General features: G+C 38.4%; 1 protein-coding gene across 3 annotated transcripts; it reads right to left on the bottom strand.

Annotated features, from left to right (window-relative positions):
• Positions 1-34: 34 nt before the first annotated feature.
• On the bottom strand, positions 35-20,927 carry MYNN (myoneurin). 3 transcript variants are annotated; one of them, XR_013813322.1, is made up of 9 exons: positions 20,290-20,927; positions 19,094-19,390; positions 12,217-13,010; positions 11,317-11,476; positions 9,338-9,516; positions 8,379-8,462; positions 7,293-7,379; positions 4,847-5,172; positions 35-3,270 (listed from the first exon to the last, which is right to left on the bottom strand). XR_013813322.1 is itself a non-coding variant. In XM_079766738.1 (8 exons), the coding sequence occupies exons 2-8, from the start codon at positions 19,357-19,359 to the stop codon at positions 4,910-4,912; spliced, it is 1,833 nt and encodes a 610-aa protein (XP_079622864.1). In that variant the 5' UTR covers positions 19,360-19,390; positions 20,290-20,927; the 3' UTR covers positions 4,758-4,909. The 3 variants fall into 3 exon arrangements, 2 of the variants coding, with proteins under 2 accessions (XP_079622864.1, XP_079622865.1); XM_079766738.1 differs by lacking the exon at positions 35-3,270 and having other exon boundaries at positions 4,758-5,172; XM_079766739.1 differs by lacking the exons at positions 35-3,270; positions 8,379-8,462 and having other exon boundaries at positions 4,758-5,172.
• Between the last annotated feature and the right edge of the window lie 822 nt (positions 20,928-21,749).

Here is a 21,749-nt window from a genome sequence, read left to right as displayed (position 1 = left end):
TGTCTAACCCCTGCCCTTCAGCAGTCAACTGTGGTTTTCATGTGTAAGAACATGGATTATAAACCAGGCTACCCAATCCCGTTCCTTCCGCATAGGCTAAGGGCAGAGGACTATTGCAAGTAAGATGGTATAGGTACAGCTAGGCCTAGCCGGTTTCGCTCAGTGGTTAGAGGACTGGTCCGCAGACTGAAGGGTCTTGGGTTTGATTCCAGGTAAGGGTGTGCACTTTGGTTGCAGGCTGGATCCCCCCAGCCTCGGTTGGGGTGCGTGCAGGAGGTAACCAATCAATGTTCCTCTCTTTGTCTCTCCCCCTCCCTTCCATTGTCTCTAAATTTCAATGGAAAAAAATATCCTAGCATGAGGATTAACAACAAAAAAGATTGTATAACAAAAAAAGATGTTATAGGTATAGAGCTGGACATGTTGGACTTCTATCTCATTCCCATTTCATACTTTCTCTCCATTCTGCCTATCTCAGCCAGCTGCGTGCAAAGGGCTCCCATCAGCCATCTCTTCTTGTTTTCAGAACTAGGGGAGCAACAGCCCTTTCTTTGTCCATTCAACTCCCTCTGACTGCTCAACATTTCCTTTCTTGCTTTCCTCCCCTGCAGACACTCGACATTCTGACTTATTTTATTGCTAGTTATATTCAGGCTTGTCTTTCCCATTTGACTGTAAACTTAAGGGTGGAATTTACCTTATTTATCTTTGTAGCTTTATATATTCTGATTTGATACATTGTCATTAGCTAGTTATTAATAGAAAAACAAAAGGGAGGCCAGACATTATAGGCATGTCACCTGGGTAGCGTCACCAGGAAGCTACAATTTCACACTCCCCAGGGAACCACTGGCCCATCCCCTGCAGGTTCCTGGGGAAAGGGAATTCACAAAAGGGAGGATGGACACATATGCAGTGAAGTTAGGGTGACCAAGGGAAGATACTTGTCAATCAAATCTGGGAACAGAAATCATTGGCTATAAGAGGTGGAGCCAATTGCGCCCATGAAAATTGGGGGATACATAAACCCCCAAAGGAGTTCACTCATTTGACTCTCTTGACTCTCTGGTTCCTTTGATTTTGCACCTGCCTGTATTCCGTCCATAGACACATGGCCCATGGCCATGCTGACCCCACATAAAATAGACTGATGGGCTGCAGCTGGGAATACAAACTAAACTAGCCTGATGCAAGATTGGACTATGCCCTAATATGGAACAGAGACTCTGGATACTGGCTTTTGTGCTAGCCCTACTGAAGCCACAGCTACACTTCTTCCTTGAAGGGACAAAGGGAAATGGGACCTTGGAAACTCAGTGGTGTAATTCCACAAAAATAAAGCTTTCTACAATATTTCATCCTCCCATGTGAGTCTCAGAAAATTCTTTTTCTCAGGATATCGCAAGAATTCCATTCCCATGAGCAACAGGTGGGGATGAGGAACTCCCCCGTAACAATTTCGTTAATTTTCCAGCATTCGAAATACTAGCCAAATATTTTAATCCAAATATCTGTTCACAACCACGGGTTTATTTTAGTCCATTCTTCTTGAAATTGAATTATCATATTTCTGTATGATAATTTATATAAGTATTTAATTCCTTAAATACACCAAATCTCTCTTGAATGAAAGGGGGCAGGGACTGCAGAAGACAGAAGAGTAAACCATATTATTGTCTCAAGAAATTAATGCTACACACAGCCAGTGTGGTTCAGTGGTTGAGCATCAACCTATGAACCAGGTCGCAGTTTGATTCCCAGTCGGGGCACATGCCTGGGTTTTGGGCTCAATCCCCGGTGGGGTATGTGTGTGTGCGCGCGTGCGCAGGGGGCAGTTGATTTGAGGATTCTCATCATTGATGTTTCTCTCTCTCTCTCTCCCTCTTCCTTCCTCTCTGAAATAAATAAAAATATTTTTAAAAAAGAAATTAATGCTCCATAAGTAAATCTCAATATAGTTCATAAATAATGAGTAAAAATGTAGAACTTACAGGTATTGCATTAAAATATAATTTCTTTTTACTTGGTGGTATTTCTAGCTAAGTTCTACAGACTCAAAATCTCTAAGTAAAAGATGGAAAGTTATATCAAGAGCTTCATTTATAAATGCTTCCCAAAGGAAGGACATTAAAAATATTTAGGATAATAGTTCTCAATGTGTAGTATACATTAAGATAAACTCTGAGGCTTTGCAAGCACAGATATGTTCCAAAGATTGTTTGATTCAGTAGGCATAAGGTGAGGTGGGGCTTGGGTATCATTATTCTATAAATGTTTCTGATATGCATCAAATGTTAGAACTATTATTTTTGGATATTTAAAAACATGAATACATGTATATTGCCTTTATATGAGCACATTTCAACTACTCATTTGCACAATTTCTGTAGAATTAAAACATATAGAAAAATGGTAAACTATTATTGCATTAGAACTGATAGAACCCTTTTTGAAAAAAATAAATAAAACTATCTTCTAGAATTTGTCTATCAAAATCCTATGAAATTAAACATAAAACAAGTATTATTTAAAAACAGCAAAAAGTCCTTTATATATAATCTATGTTTTCTTTTTAAAAAGTCTAACCTCTAACAATACAGTAGGAAAAGTCTCATACAAACATAAAACAAAACTTAAAAAATAATTTGTTTCCCAGTAAGATCTTCAGCATCCTAAACACTTTTTTAAAAACTTAGTAATACTTAAATAATTAAGAACAGATCTTTCTCAAAACACTGCATTATGATATACATATTTAAAGATGAACTTAACTAAAACGACACATTTGATTATCAGAATGATAGCAAATACAGCTAAAATATATGTATATTATGATAAAGAATAGGATGGCATGAGAAGAATGACAAGACAGGAAATTCAGTTTTCAATCTTTCTTTACCTGTCAATTCTGGAAGAGCATCAAGCCAATTCAATTTAAAATAAAATTATTTAAAAGGCAGATGGGATTTAAAAACAAAAAAGCAGAGTAAATCAACTATAACCATTCCAATCCAATAATACTAAAAATAATAAATCTGAAGGCTAATTTATGCAAAGGCAAAGTGCTAACGATCATATTATAGGAAATTTGGTAACTACTGCCCTCATAGAATTATGACATCATTATAGTGCTTTTAAAAAGAAATTTTGTTCATTAGAAGCTTGAATTAATGAAGATATGAATTAAATATAACCTCTCCATTTCAGCAGACTTCTTAAAGAGGCTGAGTCTTTTAATTTTCTTTAAAATCTTCACATTCCAATAAATTCCTATTGAATTTAAGCCAGAATAGATTAGTTGAACATTTTATAACTCTATAAATTGTATTTAAGCCCAGTATATTACATTAATACACATGCATAACTAGATTTCTTAGATAAATAATTAAATACTATGTTTGATGGAAATATAAGGCATATTTCAAACTCAATTCAGTTAAGTCAATCCTACTGGTGGTAATTTACTGTAAAAATGCTGAGTGTGCTGTGAAATGGTGACGATTTTTACAGTTCACAAGAATGAAGTAGTTTTATTATGTACTCTAGTTGGTTCCTATGACCAAGACCCCAAAGGAAATACAATTAAAGAATCAATACCAATAGAAAACACATTAACTTTATTATAGGTGTAGTTTAAAACCAAAGCAAGCCACAACTAATGTATGGCAGAAATAAAATATAATGTCACCAAGGTGTTCGATTAGCGGTATAGGAACTGACTGATAATGTTCAAAGATCAGGCAATAAAATAAATCAATATGTGGGAAAAGTAGAATGGGAAAGAGTGGTAGCAAATATCAGAATAATACTGATTTTCTATGTTCATTAGGAAGGAAAGAGGCTACTGTGCAGCTACAAACCACCAGCAAATGTTGTGGTTTATTATAAAATTTTAAACTCAAAACTTATAGAACACTCAAATATAAAATGTTTAATAAACTGGCTTTCTGATCACTCGTGTTTACTTATAATTGAAGTTAAATTTCTTAAATCTATGTAATATAGATTCAGAAACCAAGTGATTTATAGTATGCATTGTTTATATTTAGAAAATTCTTTTTAGAATTTTCTATTTTAAAAGTGCACAACAGGTATAAGAGAAACTTATTAAAAATTTTAAAAACTCAGTATATTTTCCTCATCTTCAATAATCTAGAAACCTATTAAAACATAACCTGAATCAAATTTTGAAACTGTCTTGTAACAAAGTAAAAATACCAAATAGCTATTTAAATTTATTTTGAAAATGTAATCTCAGGTAACTCAAATCAAAAGTACTGACCATTGGTTTTCTCCAGAATACTGAGTTCTAAAATAAACAAGAATTAATATACAGTTTTTCCAGCTTTTAAGAGAAATACTTCCTTTTGTTTCATTAAAAAAGTTATCTCCAATGGAATATATTAATAGAGAAGTAGCACAATTCTTATTCAGTATCTAAATTTTCTTAGGCAGAAAGATGAAATTTTATTTTTTCCCTCATAGTTTATGTATTGGCCTATGGAGCTTAGTAACAGCAATACTCTTGTGCTGATACCATCATGGATTTTACTTAAATTTTGAGGGGAAGAAAAATTTTAAATCCCATAAGTGAAAACTGAATCATATAAACTGACAGATTCCACTTCAATAAATGAAAGGCAAGTCTAAAATGCAAAATAAAAATGGAATTTAGGCAGCTCTAAAAGAAAAGGAAACTTAACCACCCAAAATAGTGCTACTGACATAAAAGCCAAAACTCAAAACAAGCATTGCAGTTATGAGATATAGCATCAGGTGCCTTTACTTCAGTGAATGAATAATGGCCACAACTCAAATGATGGTAGTTTAAGATGAATATACGCACCTTACCAGAGATGTTTAAGTTTACTACCAGAGATGTTTTAGCAATTCCATAATCCTCACAAAGTCAGTATAATTGTTGTAAAAAAATCAATTGTGGTTCTGAATACCCATTCACAGTTGACCTCAACAATGTATCTGATGTCAGAGACTGATTATCTGTGACAGGCAGAAGCATGTGGTGGTCCTCAGTCCCAAGTGGAAGGGCTAGTGGCAAAGTCATATCAGAAGGCTTCACATCCAAAGTTTCTGATAAAGGGCTTTTTTGTATGGAATCTTGTTCACTTAACGGATGATCCTCTATACTAGTATCTAGAATTTTATCTGCCCCTGAAACAGAAGGGGAAAAAAATTATACAATCTTTAAAGACAAAACAAAACCCTTACCATTCCCAGAACTTGCATTCCAACCACCACACCTTTACTCAGGCTACTTCTCTTTTGTTGAATATCCCTCATTATCTATACAAGTTCAACACAGGCTTCGAGACTAGGTTCAAACACCAACTCCACAATAAAAATGAACTTAATTGCCCTAGCCAGTTTGGCTCAGTGGACAGAGCATAGGCCTGCGGGTTCGATTCTGACAAGGGCACAAGCCCAGGTGGGGGGCATGCAGGAGGCAGCTGACCAATGATTCTCTCTCATCATTGATGTTTCTATCTCTCCCTCTCCTTTCCTCTCTGAAATCAATAAGGAAATATATTTTTTAAAAGTTTAATAAAAGTGGACTTAATTATTCTAGTCCTGGCTGAGTTGCTTCTGACCTATTTTACTACTCATTTGTCAGTGTTTCATGTACAGCCTTGTGACATGCTATCCTTGATAATAAAAGGGTATTATGCAAATCGACTGAATTGTGGAACAACCGGTTGCTTTGACGTGCACTGATCACCAGGGGGGCAGATGCTCAATGCAGGAGCTGCCCCCTGGTGGTCAGTGCGATCCCACAGGAGGAGCGCCGCTCAGCCACAAGTTGAGCTGAAGGCTGGTGAGCACAGCAGCGGAGCTAAGGATGCCTGACTGTGGCTTAGGGAGTCCACTCCTTGCATGGGACACCCCAAGGGCTCCCGGACTGTTAAAGAGCAAGGGCGCAGGCCAGGCTGAGGGCCCAGGCCTCTAGTTTCTCTTATGACTATTAAACACTCAACTTGGGTATGCTTTGAATCCTCAACTAGACTAAAGTACCTAAGAGAGCAATATATATAAATAAATACTCTACAGTATTTGTTCACTGACTGTATTAACAAGTTGTTCATACTAGTCTGTAAATTCAAGTTCAGAGGTAAGGCACTTTCATATGTTTTCAGAGGTAGGAAATTCTGCTCTACTCAAGTGAATAGTTATCATACTGACTAAAGATACAATTTGCCTTCAAATTTTCCACCAGCTTTACCATGCTCCTGACAATCCAAAGTATTGACATGATTACAATCTCACTATTATTGTTAGACAAAACTGTGTATTTCCTTGTATAAAAATGTAACTCAGTAACTCAGTTCTTGCAGAATACTCTTCAGTTCAATCAAGAATATGGCTTCCAATTTCCTGTCCCAGTGATTCTCTTCACAATGTTGCCTGAAATGAACGCTTCCTTTCCCATTTCTAATCTCTTAATTCTTCTCTGTCCTGCAAGTTCCCCAGGATTAGGTCTTTCCAATACCTCAGAAGTAATTTAGCTCTTCTTCAGCACTCAGTGTCTCTATTATAGCCTACATTTTGTCTTGTAATCATATTGATTTAGATTTCTGGTCTCCCACACCAGATTGCAAGTTCTTTGAAGGTTAGACTACGCCTTGTTCAACTTCATATACCCTGAAGTATTGTGTACATTAGAAGTACTTAATAAATTTTTGTGGAATTAATGACTCATTGCAGTCTTCAAATGTTACTAATTAAATCCTTATATTTATGTTTCCTATCAAAGATTCACTAGCATTTCTATACACCGAAGAAGCTTGGTGTTTTGTTTTGTTTCTAACCATGACAGAAGAAAATGGTAAGCACAGTGAAACTTTTTCACGGAATTCATTTTAAGCAATACACTTTAAATGTTGTACTCTGGCTCTCTTATTTTTATATATTAGTAGTATAGGAGTCTGAGGCTTTCCATTTCCTTATTTCCACATACATATGTATATCTGGATTTGTGTTCATGATGGACCTCTCTTCATATAACTACAGTAAACTCTAGACAACCAGACTCTAGTAAAGGGAATGTGGTACATCGTTTACTTATATATGCCTTCTTTTTGAAACTGTTCATAAATCAGATTTTTGAATGGATAATAGTTAAATATTATTTATTAGAAGATCAATATGGAAAGAAATTCAGAGTGAACTTATGTACAAATTATAAAGCTACTTTTCTCATATGTATCTAGTTAAAAAAATCTAAGCTGTTATAATCAATAATGAGAGCACCAAATTTTTAAAACATAAGCCTTTACCAGAATGAACTTTTGTTTTGTGCTTCTTTAAATTTTTAATATCCGTGTAAGAATTTCCACATAATTCGCAGATAAACGGTCTTTCTCCTGAAAAATAAGTTAAAAGCTTAAAACCTCAATATTTTAGAAACTAAGCTAAGACAAAAATATCAATGCTCATGAACACAAGGCAAACATTACTACACTGTTTAAATTTAGTTTCAAATTACCATTTTAATCACCTGGTTCTAATATAGTGAAATAAAAACTTCTATACACATAGGCACCTCTTTATGTAAAGCATCCCCATTTTAGGGAAAATTGAGCATTTTCATTAACAGAAATTTTAAACTAAAACAAAAAAAACTCTTTTATTTCTATCAGACATTTAGTGAGTGCAATTAAATACCAGACCTTGGCTAAGAGATAGAGTGGAGGGAAAAAACATAATTATGGTTTCTGTTCTCAAGTAGTTTACAAATTAGAAAATCCTTTAAAAACCTGACAGAATAAAATGCTACAAAATTGTAATTCTCTTGAAATAAGAACTGTCTGATGCTTTAAGTTGACAACAAATTTATTAAATGTTTCCTAGGTGTTCACACTATTCTAGACAGAAATTATGAGGGGTAATTTTTAAAAAGAAAAAGAACAGCACATTTTCAAAGTGGCCTTTTCCTTTAATACTTTTTTTACATTTAATATTTTCTTCATACAATTTACAATTACAACTTATTACCTTTTACAATAAACATGCCAATATTAAAATGTATTCCTAAAACTTGCTGAACACTGTTTAATAAGAAAATATTATCTTATTACTGATTCCTTTTCATTTATTGGTATATCTGTGCAATTAAATCCAAATCACTTAAAAAACTATTATCTGGCATACCTCTTAGAAAATCTACACAATTCTCGACCAAATTTATTTGACACTTCAAACAACTAAAAAGGTAAGCAAATGAAAAGGTGATATTTATGCATTAAAATATTACTGAAAAGTACAACTATATATTATATAGTCCATAATGGCTTAAAAGTCAAGGTTTACATAAAAACAAATTAGAGAGAACAAAAAATAATACATTCTCCCTAAACACAGACCTGTATGGGATCGAAAGTGTTTGTTGAGCTCTCCTGAGGAAATAAAACTTTTCCCACAAATACCACATATGTATGGTTTTTCACCTAGATGGAAAATAAAAGATAGCGAAGTGGTGTACTATACCAATATAATATATATTAATTACAATAAACTAAAGTAAGCTGTTTTAAAATATTAAAATTAAAACCTCTTTATAATATATTTTAGAGGTATTTTCAGTGTGATCCAACTGAAATGAATATTAGTAATTATGTTATATTGTTCATGTAACCTGATGCTTTTGATCTAATAAAACTTTATTTTTGCAAATATACTTCTAGTAGCTAGAATCAGGCAAGAAATTAGATTTTTATATGATTAAAAACATGTCAATTCATCAATCCATATTTCAATTCTTGCTATGTACTATATCATTAAAGAGGAATAAAATTTAGAAAAAATATGTTAAAAATATAGCCTATAAAAAATGAAAACGGTTGAATAAGATTTGTTTCAAAACTGATACTTCACATTTAAAGTATCTGTTTAATTTGCAAATATTAGAATGTCTTTATAATAAAAGTCCTAAGAAGTTATAAAATCAATGTTCTACCCAAACTCACCACTACCCCTTAATTTCACTTTATAGGTTTATCCAAGGGAAATGAAACTTCAAGAGGCTAAGGAGTTTTTCTAAGATCACAAAATATGTCTCAATTCAAGTTTATATATTGTCAAAATTATCTGATTTTAATGTATATGTTATATGATAAAAATGTCACCATTTATTATTCTAGAAAATAAGTGTTTTTATATCTAATAGCTATCTAAAAATCATAAGCATAAAAAGTTTCAAAAAGCACAAACACAACAGATATATAACTACAAAGTCTGTAATCTACTTCCTGTAAAGGCTCAGCTTCCCCTTTTATTTACAATTTTCATTATTTTAAACAGTCTCTCCACATCAAATTCTTACCTGTATGTTTTCGAGAATGAGTGATAAGAGAACTAGAGACAGCAAATGCCTTCCCACAAGTATCACACACATAAGGCTTTTCTCCAGTATGCCTACGAACATGATAGGTCAGTGTGCTGGCTTGGGCAAATCTCTGTCCACACCTATCACAGACATATGGCTTCTCTCCACTATGCTTCCTATTAGTAAATAAATATAAAGTTATATGCTAATAAGCAAAACAATTTGGAGCATTTTTCATATAGTATTTTAGTTCATTTCATCTTAACAGACCAATTACATGAACTTTAAACGAATAGGTTCAATGGTTTCGTTGTTATCAAAATATCAGTTCTGAGACCAGGTCAAAAAGTTCTGCCATATCTTTACATGGTTGTCAAGTGCACCCCTAATTCTGCAGGCAATTATTTTTCCTTGTCCATTCACTCACTCTTCAAAACTCTTTCCTCAAACCTTCAGCACCTCCTCACCATCTTCACCCTTAGCTGATTTCTTTGCTTCCTTTTTCACCAAGAAAAATTTAAGCAATCATAAATTTTCCACTATCACATCTCTCTACCTATAGAGATCTGTACCTATATAGTTTGCTTTCCTTCTTGTTAACTCTGAGGGTGACCGTTCATCTGACTCCCACTACTCCCATTTGTATAATTAAGATACTACCCACTGCATTTTCCTTCATGTTACATCATCCATTTTTCCTACCCCATTGGATTGTAGCATATAAATATACTGATGTCTCCCATCTTAAAAAAGACCCTTGACCTTACTTGCTCCTCCACTTATCAAAAACTTGAGTCTCCAACTGTTCTTTCATTTCTTCCCTACTAATCTCTTCTCTACTAGCCTCCACTAACACACTGCTTTCGTCAGAAGCACTGACTGCTGACCTCTCACTTTCCTAAGTCCAAGTCAATTCTGTCTTCATCTCCCTATCATCACAATATGACAAAGCCAATCATTCCCCTCGGGAATAATGTTCTTCACCTGGATTCTGGGGCAACCCACTCTTCTGGTTTTTCTCTTATATTGGCTGTTCCCTCCTAGTCACCTTGGCTAGTTCTTGTCCATCTCCCAGAACTCTTAGTGTGTCTCACAACTTCAGTCCTTTGATCCCTTGTCTATACACATTCATTCTCTTGGTGATTTCATCCAGTTATGGCGTTAAATACTATCTATAGGTTGATGACTATCAAATTTATATCTTCAGATCAAACCCTGAATTCCAGACTTAGATAACCAACTGTATTATATAGCTCCATTCAGATGTCTAATAGCCATCTAAAATTTAACATGTTCAGAATTCTACTTACAACTCCTGTACTCCTGCTTAAATCCTCTATCCACAAATTTTCTCTATCTCAGTTAATGGGAATTCCATCTTTTCAGGTGGTCAGGCTCAAAATGTCAAAATCATCTTTGATCTTCCTTCCTTCCTTCCTTCTTCTCTCCCCTCCTCCCAACTTTCCTTCCTTCCTTTCATGCCCCACATCCAATCTGCAGCAAATTCTGTTTGTCTTACATTTATAAATATATCCAGAATCTGACTACTACTTATCTTTCCCACTGCTACCACTCTAGCTGACCAACATCATTCTCACTTGGGTTTTACCTAGAGCATCCTAACTGGTAAATTTGCTTCTACTCTTGCAATCAATCCTATAATCATTTCCAAATATAGCAGCCAGAATGATCCTCTTAAAAGGTAAGCAACATCACATCACTTCTCAATCTTAAGAATAAAAGCTTTATAATGGCCTATAAAACTGTACACCATCTGGACACCTTAATACCATTCTGATCTTATTTCCCTCCAGTCACCACAGTTTCCTTGTGGTTCCTTGACTGTGTTAAGGATACTGTATGGTGGAACCACATTTAGAACTTAATTATCCTGAATTCTAATACAGCAGTCAATTCATAAGACTATGGTGAATGACAGACTCAAAGATCAAACGTTTTTTGGGTTTGTTTTTTACCTTGCATGAATCTTGAGATTGCTAGAAGTTGCAAATTGTAAATTGCATACATCACATTTATAGGGTTTTTCCTCACCATGATGCATGCGACTATGGAAGACTAGCTGGCATTTCTGAGCAAATCCTTTATCACACAATTCACATTTGTATGGCTTCTCACCTAAAAGAAGAAGTAAATAAAATCTGTATTTAGAAAGAAATACTCTGTTTTAGTTACTTAAATCATAAACTTTCAAGAGTCCAACAGAACTAGTTTCAGTATTCAGAAAATGTTAAGTTGTTATAAGTAAAAAAGCAAATAGGATCTCTTCTTCCAGATTTATTGAAAACAACAGTAGAGTTAAAAGAAATTAGTGTTTCTTAATTCATAATAGTGAAAGGTGATCAATGAGAGAAATACACATTGCATCTTAAAAACTACAAATCTAAGTGTACCTATAAAGGAAAATGTAGATGCCGAGGAAGAAATATTGTGTAATGCTAATATTATGGTCAGAAGTTGACAAAGTCTAGGAAGCAGGTGGTGAGATGTGTTAGCAAAATCTGAGAATTGGCCTGAGTTGTAATTACTTTTTTCTCTTTATCAGTTTTTAAATCTTTGTGTTAATACTTAGTAAGCTAAACCCAAATTTATGCATATTTTAACTCTGAGAAAAAATGGTATAAAGAGCTCATGTATTAAGACTAGAAAACCAATTACAATAAAATAAATAGCGATTAAACACTTGCTCACAATTACAAAGAAATTTTCAAAACTTTAACATCCTAAGTACTTTTATGAATACAAGTATATATCAAATTTTAATCATAGTCAACACTGAATATTAATAACTTCTCTATTAAAAGTATTATTTCAGTTACAGTATACAAACAATGATATCTCCCATAAATCATTCTTACCTGTATGAGTCCTTACATGTGTTTTCAGCTGGTTACACTGGGTAAATGCCTTTCCACACAAGTGGCAAACATAAGGTTTGACTCCTTTATGTATTCTCATGTGCCTTCTCAAGCTGCTGGCTTCTGAAAACACTTTCCCACATGTGTTACACATTGGCTTGGCCTTGGAATACCTCTGATCCAGCTCTTCCCCAGAGCTCTCCAGCTCATAAGAGTTCTTGACACTAGCTATATTGGACATAGAGTGTTCTTTCAGAGCACAGTTTGGCTGTGATTTTCCACGTTTCCGTTTCACTGTAACAGTTTGCACAATATCTTGTGCTGGAAAGGTATTTTCCACAACTGATGTCAACTCAAGTTCTGAATTATCGTTTCTTTGTGCAACCTGCTCCATTACAGGTGTGGACAATTTATTTGCATCTAGAAATAATTCAACGGATGTATTCTCTAAAATGTTGCTGGGATATTGCACTGTTTTACTCTGCCCTGTTTTCTGGGAGTTGAAGGATTTCTTCTTCTTTTTAGTTTGAGATGACTTCTTTGCTAAAGCCCCTTGTTTAGGATTTGTCTGAACTAAATCTGTAGACACTTCTGATTTCTCCCGACTGTTATAATCTCGTAGAGTAAGAAGACAAGTCTGCTGATTCAATTCAATGTTTCCAGTAATACTAGATATCTCTGTAGAAGAGGGATTAGCAATAAAAGCAAAATCTTCCATCTTTATTTTACATTTAGTAACCACCTCTTCCACTTTGAGATAGTCAGCAGCCTGATGAATTTCTTTAACATTCCAACTGAAAGGAAACAAGGCTAAATGACAACATTCTGATCAAAGAAAAACTTTTTTTCAAAGAAAAACTCTTTTTGAAACAGAGCTGTGCATATATTTAAATGTCTTTTTTTTTTAAAATATATTTTATTGATTTTTTACAGAGAGGAAGGGAGAGGGATAGAAAGCTAGAAACATCGATCAGCTGCCTCCTGCACACCCCCTACTGGGGATGTGCCCGCAACCAAGGTACATGCCCTTGACCGGAATCGAACCTGGGACCCTTCAGTCTGCAGGCCGACGTTCTATCCACTGAGCCAAACCGGTTAGGGCTATTTCAATGTCTTTAAAGCCCTAATGAAGCAGAATGATGAGAAAGGTATAACTAAGAATAAATCTACAAAATTCATTCATTCACTCAGAGTAATGTTTAGGCAAAAATATCCAGCTTTACAGAACTGGAAAAGATGAAAAATAATAGTTATTCATAGCTACCTATGTACCACTGCAGAAAAATAAAATGTTAAAATGTCTACCTGTTTTAGAAATGTTTTCATTGATTTTATAAAGAGAGAGGAAGGAAGAGGGAGATAAAGAAACATCAATTGGCTGCCTCCTGCACACCCCCTAGTGGGGATGGAGCCTGCAACCTTGGAATCAAACTATGCACAGGATGACAATCAACCAACTGAGCCACACCGGCCAGGGCAAAATTTCTACCTACTTTAAAAAAAACACTTGGAACATAAAAGTAGCTGTTGGCAACTTCCTCCTCTCATTCATCCTGAGCCCTTTTCAGATAGCAACCAACTTTCCTGGATTGAAAATAGGAAGAGTCTAAAAAAAAAAAAAAAAGTTTTCTAATTAATCTTCCTCTGTTCTCCTCCTTCTGTGAGGGACTTGAATGGTGCTTTTCAAATTTTCCTATGCATGTGAACCACCAAGGGATCATTCAGATTCAGTACGCCTGTGGTGGGGCCTGAGTGTCTGCATTTCCTTTTTTTTTTTTTTTTTTTTAAGAGAGACACATTGACTGGTTGTCTCCCGCACGTGGCGGGGCAGAGGATCAAACCTGCAACCAGGTAGCACATGTCTTTGACCAGAAATCGAACCCACGACCCTTTGGTAAGTGAGCTGATGCTCTACCCACTGAGCAACTGGCCAGAGCATGAGTGTCTGCATTTCCAACAAACTCTCTGATGATGCCAATGTTGCTGGTCATCCATCACACTTGGATAAACAAGTTTTAGAATGTGCTCCCCCTTGTAAACTGTCCACGTGTGTGTGTGTGTGTGTGTGTGTGTGAGAGAGAGAGAGAGAGAGAGAGAGAGAGAGAGAGAGAGAGATATCAACCCAAGTTAGCTAGCAAGTTTGTCATATTAGAATTATATAGAAAAACTTAAGTCACCTTGTTCATCATTCCAGTCAATATTTACTTAGCACCCACCATTGTGGTACTAAGAGGGATATGAAGAAAGTCCCTGCCTTCCAGCAGTTTACAATGTAGTGAAAGGTCTGATTACTCTAGCACTGGCTCTGAAATTACTAGCTGAATTAATTATGGTAAATTAGTATCTTTGGGTGCTTCAATTTTCTCAGCTGTAAAATCAGTGTTGAATTGGTATTAACACTAAAAATTATTTGAGGACATGGACACATACATACACACACGTCCTTCAAGTAACCTTCCTACTTGCCATTTTCCCCAAATATTGTTTAATTATACAAGAAAAAATAACTTTTTCCTATTAGGTGTGAGCCAGAAAAGGGTTTTAGTTATAGCTAATAATATAAATATAGCACTATTAATACATCTTTCTTTCTTTTTTTTTTAAAAAAAAGGGGGAATAAAATTTGAAACAAAATAAAAATAACTAGTATGATGAAACTCTCAGTTCACTGAAAGTATACATACTACAGTATCTACAAATCTCTATCCATTTTCTCATAATCTAATTAAACATGCTTTTCTTCAAGTGCCACCTATATGTTTGCTCTTTAGATTTAGCATTGCAATAGCTTTTAAAATTGTCTTTTGTTACACACATAATCATTTTCAACTGACTATAGACTAGATTTATAGGCTAGTTTGGAAACCTAGTCAACAGTTTAAGGAACATTTTATTCTCTAAGAAAATCCATCCCAAGTTCCTAAACATACTACAAATACACTTTTGGAACATAATCTGTTTGCATATTAAGTCTTTTCGCTAAATAAGAAAGCGCAGTCTTTTTTTATGGTCCTTGGCTATAATTTTGGAATACACACACACACACACACACACACACACACACACACACACATATATATATACACACACACACACACATATATAATCAATGATCTTTGGAATCAAGTTAATACTCTATTTGCAATGATACAGCACAAATGCCCCAGACATAAATATAATCATTGTCTTTTATAGAAAACTAGAAGCCCAGTGCACGAAATTCGTGCACGGCGGGGGGTTGTCCCTCAGCCCAGCCTGTACCCTCTCCAATCTGGGACATCCCTCTTACAATCCAGGACTGCTGGCTCCCAACTGCTTGCCTGCCTGCCTTCCTGATTGCCCCTAACTGCTTCTGCCTGCCAGCCTGATCACCCCCTAACCACTCGGCTGCCAGCCTGGTTGATGCTTAAATGCTCCCCTGCCAGCCTGTTTGTCCCCAACTTCCCTTCTCTGCCAACCTGGTCACCCCTAACTGCCCTCTCCTGCAGGGTTGATCACCTCCAACTGCCCTCCCTTGCAAGCCTGGTCCCTCTCAACTGCCCTCCCTTGCAGGCCTGGTCCCTCCCAACTGCCCTCCCTTGCAGGCCGAGTGCCTCCCAACTGCCCTCTCCTGCTGGCCATCTTGTAGTGGCCATCTTGTGTCCACAGGGGACAGGATCTTTGACCACATGGGGGTAGCTATATTGTGTGTTGCAGTGATGATCAATCTGTATATTACTCTTTTATTAGATAGGATAGAGGCCTGGTGCACGGGTGGGGGCCAGCTGGTTTGCCCTGAAGGGTGTCCCGGATCAGGGTGGGGTTCCCTTGGGGCGTGAAGCGGCCTGATCGAGGGGCCTGTGGTGGTTTGCAGGCTGGCCACGCCCCCTGGCAACCCAAGGGGAGGCCCTAGTATCTGGAATTTATTCTCCTTCTACAATTGAAACTTTGTAGCCTGGAGCAGAGCCAAGCCTGCTGCTCCCTCTGGGGCGGCAGCCATTTCTGTGGCAGTTAATTCACCTTCTACAATTGAAACTTTGTAGCCTTAAGTGGGTGAGCCCCGCCAGGGTGTGCGGAAAGCTTTGCTTCCCCTGTTGCCGCCGGCAACCCTGGCCTGCTCTCTCAAGCTCCATTCTGCCGCCATTTGTTTGAATTTGTTTACCTTCTATAATTGAAACTTTGTAGCTTGAGTGGAGGCTTAGACCTGGAAAGCTTGGCTTCCTCTGTTACCTGGGAAACCTTGCTCTCTGTGGCTGTAGCCATCTTAGATGGGGTTAATTTGCATACTCGCCCTGATTGGCTGGTGGGCGTAGCTTGGCTGGTGGGTGTGGCGTATGTAGTGGAGTGATGGTTAATTTGCATATTACCATTTTATTAGAGAGGATGTTTTTTCCATGTATGTAGCATTTTCATTTTCTAAAAACATTATGTTTCTCCTTAAGTGTTTTTACTGATTTTGGTATGTAATCTATTATTAAATTACAATAAATGGGAGACACCATTAGAATGAAAGCCAAATTTACTTTATCATTTTGTATACTTTGGTCTCATAATTGTGTTTAGTGCTCCATAAAATGAACCATCAAACAGATAACAAGGTCAGGTAATCTTTAAGACCAATATGAACTAGCATTGTGTCACTCATTAAAACTTAATTCATACAGCCAAAACCGGTTTGGCTCAGTGGATAGAGCGTTGGCCTGCGACTGAAAGGTCCCAGGTTCGATTCCGGTCAAGGGCATGTACCTTGGTTGCGGGCACATCCCCAGTAGGGGGTGTGCAGGAGGCAGCTGATCGATGTTTCTAGCTTTCTATCCCTCTCCCTTCCTCTCTGTAAAAAATCAATAAAATATATTAAAAAAAAAAAAAACTTAATTCATACAAATTATTTCATAGTTTACAATCTCATTACAGTTAAGAGAACCAATCAACAGTTGTTTATGTCAATAACTGACGTGCTTTTGTTTACAAGCATGAAGTTACAGTGCTTGAAAATCAGCTTTCACCTTTTGAACTGTCATTGAAAGTCATTTAATTACATATGGCAGGTATCTGGCTAAATGCTTTATATGAATAATTCATTTAATCCTCAGGACATACCTATGAAATCCTATAAAAAAAAGGATAATATGCAAATAGACTGAATGGCAGAACAACCAACCAACCAACCAAAGTGTATTATGCTAATGATATGCTAAGGCTGCTCAACTGCTTGCTATGACATGCACTGACCACCAGGGGAGTTAGCTTGCTGCTGGGGTCCAGCAGATCGGGACTGAGCGATTGGGACTGAGTGAGATGGGCCGAACATGCCCTGGAGCCCTCCCGTGGTCCCTACCCCGGCCTAGTGCACCGGTGGGGTCCCTCAGCCTGGCCTGCACCCTCTCGCAATCCGAGACCCCTCGGGGGATGTCGGATAACTGGTTTCAGCCCGATCTCACAGGCCACTCCCCTTGGGAGGGTGCCAGATGCAGGGCTAATGGCCGGTGAGCGCTGCTGCGCCAGGCAGTGTGAGCCTCTCCCGATTGGCACTGACTGGGCGAGAGCCCGAGGCAGGCACAGTGGGGCCGGGATGAGCGGGAGCAGCAGGTCGGAGCTGCAGGTGGTGTTTCAGCCCGATCCCTGCAGGCCACCCAGAGGGACCCCACCTGTGCACAAATTCATGCACTGGGCCTCTAGTCTATTATGATACCCATTTTACATACAAATGAAGGGTCAAAGGTCCAAAGAAATTAAGTAATTTTTCCAAGATAACAGTGTTAGAACTAAAATTTGACCAAAGTAATCTGGCTCCTGAGTCCACTTAATTCTCTACTATGCTGTTTTCTCTCTTTCTTTGTATTTAATGTTATTTTCTTTCTTTCTTAATTTATTTTTTAAATTAATAACTAGCATTCTAGGTCTTAATTTAAAGGAGGAAGGGGAGAGGGAGAGGGGGAGGGGAAGGGGGAAGGGGGAGAGGGGGAGAGGGGGAGAGGGGGAGAGGGGGAGAGGGAGATGGGGAGAGGGAGACAGACAGACAGACAGACATCAGTCACCTCCCGAAACCTGGGAATGTGCCCTGACCGGTACCTGAACCTATCACCTCTTGGCGTATAGGCTGATGCTCCCACTAACAGATCCACACTGGTCAGTGCTATTCTGTTTTCTTAATCAATAAGTTACACAAACTTTCTATTTTTGGTAAAGTCGTCTCTTACATTTATGGCTGGGCTCAAACAATTAGCTCCTCAGGAAAGATATGTACCAAAAAAGATTGACCGAACATCTGGCTTTTATTCATGAAAGCGCAAAGTCAGATGCTCTTCAGTGTGTTCAGATCAACTCAATATTTTCCTGGCAAAGTTCACTGAGAAAGGGAAAACACTAAATTGAAGAGCAACCAAAATGCACTGGTTTTGTGGTTATTTTATATTAAATACCGTATTCTGAATTTTTAATCAGAGGCACTTCTATAGTCAACTTCTCAATAAATTCAAATAATTTATCATGAGATTAATCTATTACATTGCTGTTCCTTTATTCAACTCATACGGAACTGACTCAATCAATACACCATTTAAAAAATAACTCCAAAACTGCATGAATGTGGTCTGTTCATCAAAATCAGTGATAATTTCAACAGGGGGTTGGGGCATCCGTGGGGAGGGATGTGGGATGGGAATGGGGGGATGAGGACAAATATGTGACACCTTAATCAATAAAGAAATTTAAAAAAAAATCAGTGATATTGACTTCTTTAAAAAACAAACAGAAAACAACAATATTGTGCACATCAATATTTGACAACTCCCAAGTTCAGAGACTGAATGTAACAAATACAAATCAACTTCTGTTCTTAAAGACTATTGATTAGCTTTTATAAGTGGGAAAAAAAAAAAAAAGACGTGTACTTTACCTGTCCAGGTTTAAAGTTCCTGTGTATATAAACTCCAACAGTTTCTTGAATCCATCTGCCTTCACCTGACTCTGATCAAGAAAGACATTGTTCTCAGAAGTGCTTCTGTAGATCGCCCCGAAATACTCACTAAACGAGGCCAGCACATTCCTATGAGCTTTAAACTGGAATTCCCCAATCACTATGGTGCAGTCACAGAGAAAACCTGCTTCCCGCTGTTTGTTCAGTCTCTCTAAAAGGTGCTCACAGTGGTGCGAATACTGCATTTTGCTATCAGAATGGATTTTGACCCTTGTTCTAAAAGACAAAAAGAAACAGTAAGTCAGTAATCCTAAGTTTTCATCAAACGTGTCACCCAAGCAATTGCTAAGGCGAGAAGGGACGCAGGACATACTATGAACGGGAATAAAGTCAGTTCTCATTTTATTACCCCCCCCCACCCCCCACCCCCCCACCCCCCCCACACACACACCAGAAAATTCTTATCAAACAGATATGGTCAAGATGCTCAAGGGATAAGTCCTTTCCATCTCTGTTTCACCTTGGCCAGCTAACACAATCCTGGGAACACGTCAATAAATGACAATGGTGGAAAACACTTGCACAAGCTCAAAAAGAAGCACCACAAAATTCCTCGCCTTTGCACCGGCTGAACCTTCCAACTTTTAAGCGCAGTAGGCACACAAATGTTAAGAGAAAAAAAACTAACCATGAGAAACGGTTCCTTGGGACAGAGGAGGAAAAGACCGGTAGGAGTTCTGTTAACTGCTCTCACATCACCGAACCCTGGGAGCTTCCGCGGTGCACACAGCTGCTCCCCAACGCGGGTCGGGTGCCCAGCGGGTGGAGAACCGGCAGGGCCGGGAGTTGTCAAAGGCTCGGTCCCGCTCCGGGAAGAGGCCACGCCCCCTTTCTTCCCCCTTCTCCACTCACAGCGGTTTCGGGCGGCCACCCAAGCCCGTCCCTCCCGGCTTCCGCCGCCCTGCCCTTTGCCCGGCTCCCACTCCCCCAAATTCCCACAGCAGAGGTGGTAGCCAAGGCCAACCGCGGGCTGCCTCGACCAAGCTTCCCACGTTAACCATTTCGTCCCGCCTTGCGCTCGAGCTCCACGGTGCCTGCTCCCCCTCGCCCCCCCACAAGTGGCCCAGGGTCTGGAGAGAGCGGGGATCGCGGGCTGGGGTGAGGACAGAACTCACCTATAGCAACCCAACCGGGGACACCGTTCCTTCACTCTCTCCCCGCCATCTTGGGAGGACGTCACCACGCCAGCTCCGCCTTTCCCTTCTTCCTCCACGACGACGTCACATCCGGGTCCGGGAGTCCCTTGGCAACCCTGGAGGCTTTAGGACCTTGGAGGTCCAACACCATCCAGGGCTGAACTGCTTGGTCCACACACACACCCCGCTTCACACCAACACCTTACATGTCAGGGCACCCCCCACCTCCCCAAAATAGCGAGCGTCAAAGATAGGAGACCTCAGGGATCGCTCGGAGCGCCCCGCCTGTATTCCTCCTGCTCAGCGTTCCGGTCGGCCAACAGTCCGGGTCTCGCGCTCGCATCGCAGGCCTCTTTCCCGGAGCCACAGTGCGCAGTGCATGCTGGGGCTTGTAGTTGCTTGTCTTCTCCCATCATCCTTTCCTTCCTCGGGAAAAACTGCTCTGTGTACTGGGCTCTCGGCCATGGGGAGTTTTTGAGCTGAGACGGATGACCCCTTTTCAGTGTACATACCCGAAAGCTCTTGGGACCTCCTGGGTTTTGTTTGCATCAGCCGACTGTAGCCCACTTCCCACGATTCCCTTACCCGGGGACCGAAGTCTGACGCGTGGAAGCCAAGCAAAGATGTAGGGCACACTGGGCATGCGCAGCATTGGAGGAAGGTGGGCGTTATCCCGGAAAAGGTTCTGAGTCCGGGCTAAAAATATTTTAATGCAATTATTTACGTCGACTTCAAGTTTTGTACGGTGAAGGAAAGGGATGCCAGTTTGCATAATATACGAGAAGCGCAGAAACATTAAGATAAGTCATGTTGTGTTAGGGTGGATTCTTTTCTAGTACCTGCAGACATCATAAGTCTCAGGGAACCAAAACTTCCAACATTTTTTATTGTTAAAAGTTGTGTCAGGACCACAGGAAGTTTGCTCGCAACTTTATTTTAAAGGGCAGTCTCAACTGAACTTATTCGTTTCTTCTCTCTGAAGATTTTTCCAACCAGATTCTGTTTACTAATTTTTTAACTTCTGTCTACTCAGTAAGAAGTCTATTTGTGCATAAAAACACAGCCATTATGTTTATAAAGGAAAAAGTTGAGTCTGGTTCTTTCTTGATTTTGTCACTAAACTCAAGGGTTTCGCTGCTTGGGGTACTGTTTAAAAAAAAACAAGAGGTGATTGTTGCAAGGTAGTTTTATTTACTTGTAGCAAGTAAAGGAGATGGGGATTCATGGCCAAAGCTGTCTCCCAGAAGAGTCAAGTACACAGTGATTTCTTCTTTATAGTTGGCTACATTTATCTATTCTAGTTCCTGTCGAGCTCATCCTGTTTACAGTTAGTATATAAAATACTGTGCTACATTTTAACATTTAGCAAGAATAACATTTAGTAAGAATGACCCAGACTTTGAGACCCTTGTCCTAATCATTGTATCTTTCTGGGTATA

The sequence above is a fragment of the Cnephaeus nilssonii genome, assembly GCF_951640355.1.
Source record: "Cnephaeus nilssonii genome assembly, chromosome: 3".
Taxonomy (NCBI): domain Eukaryota; kingdom Metazoa; phylum Chordata; class Mammalia; order Chiroptera; family Vespertilionidae; genus Cnephaeus; species Cnephaeus nilssonii.
The sequence above is the reverse complement of the archived record's forward strand: the minus strand, read 5'-3'. Positions and strand labels throughout refer to the sequence as shown.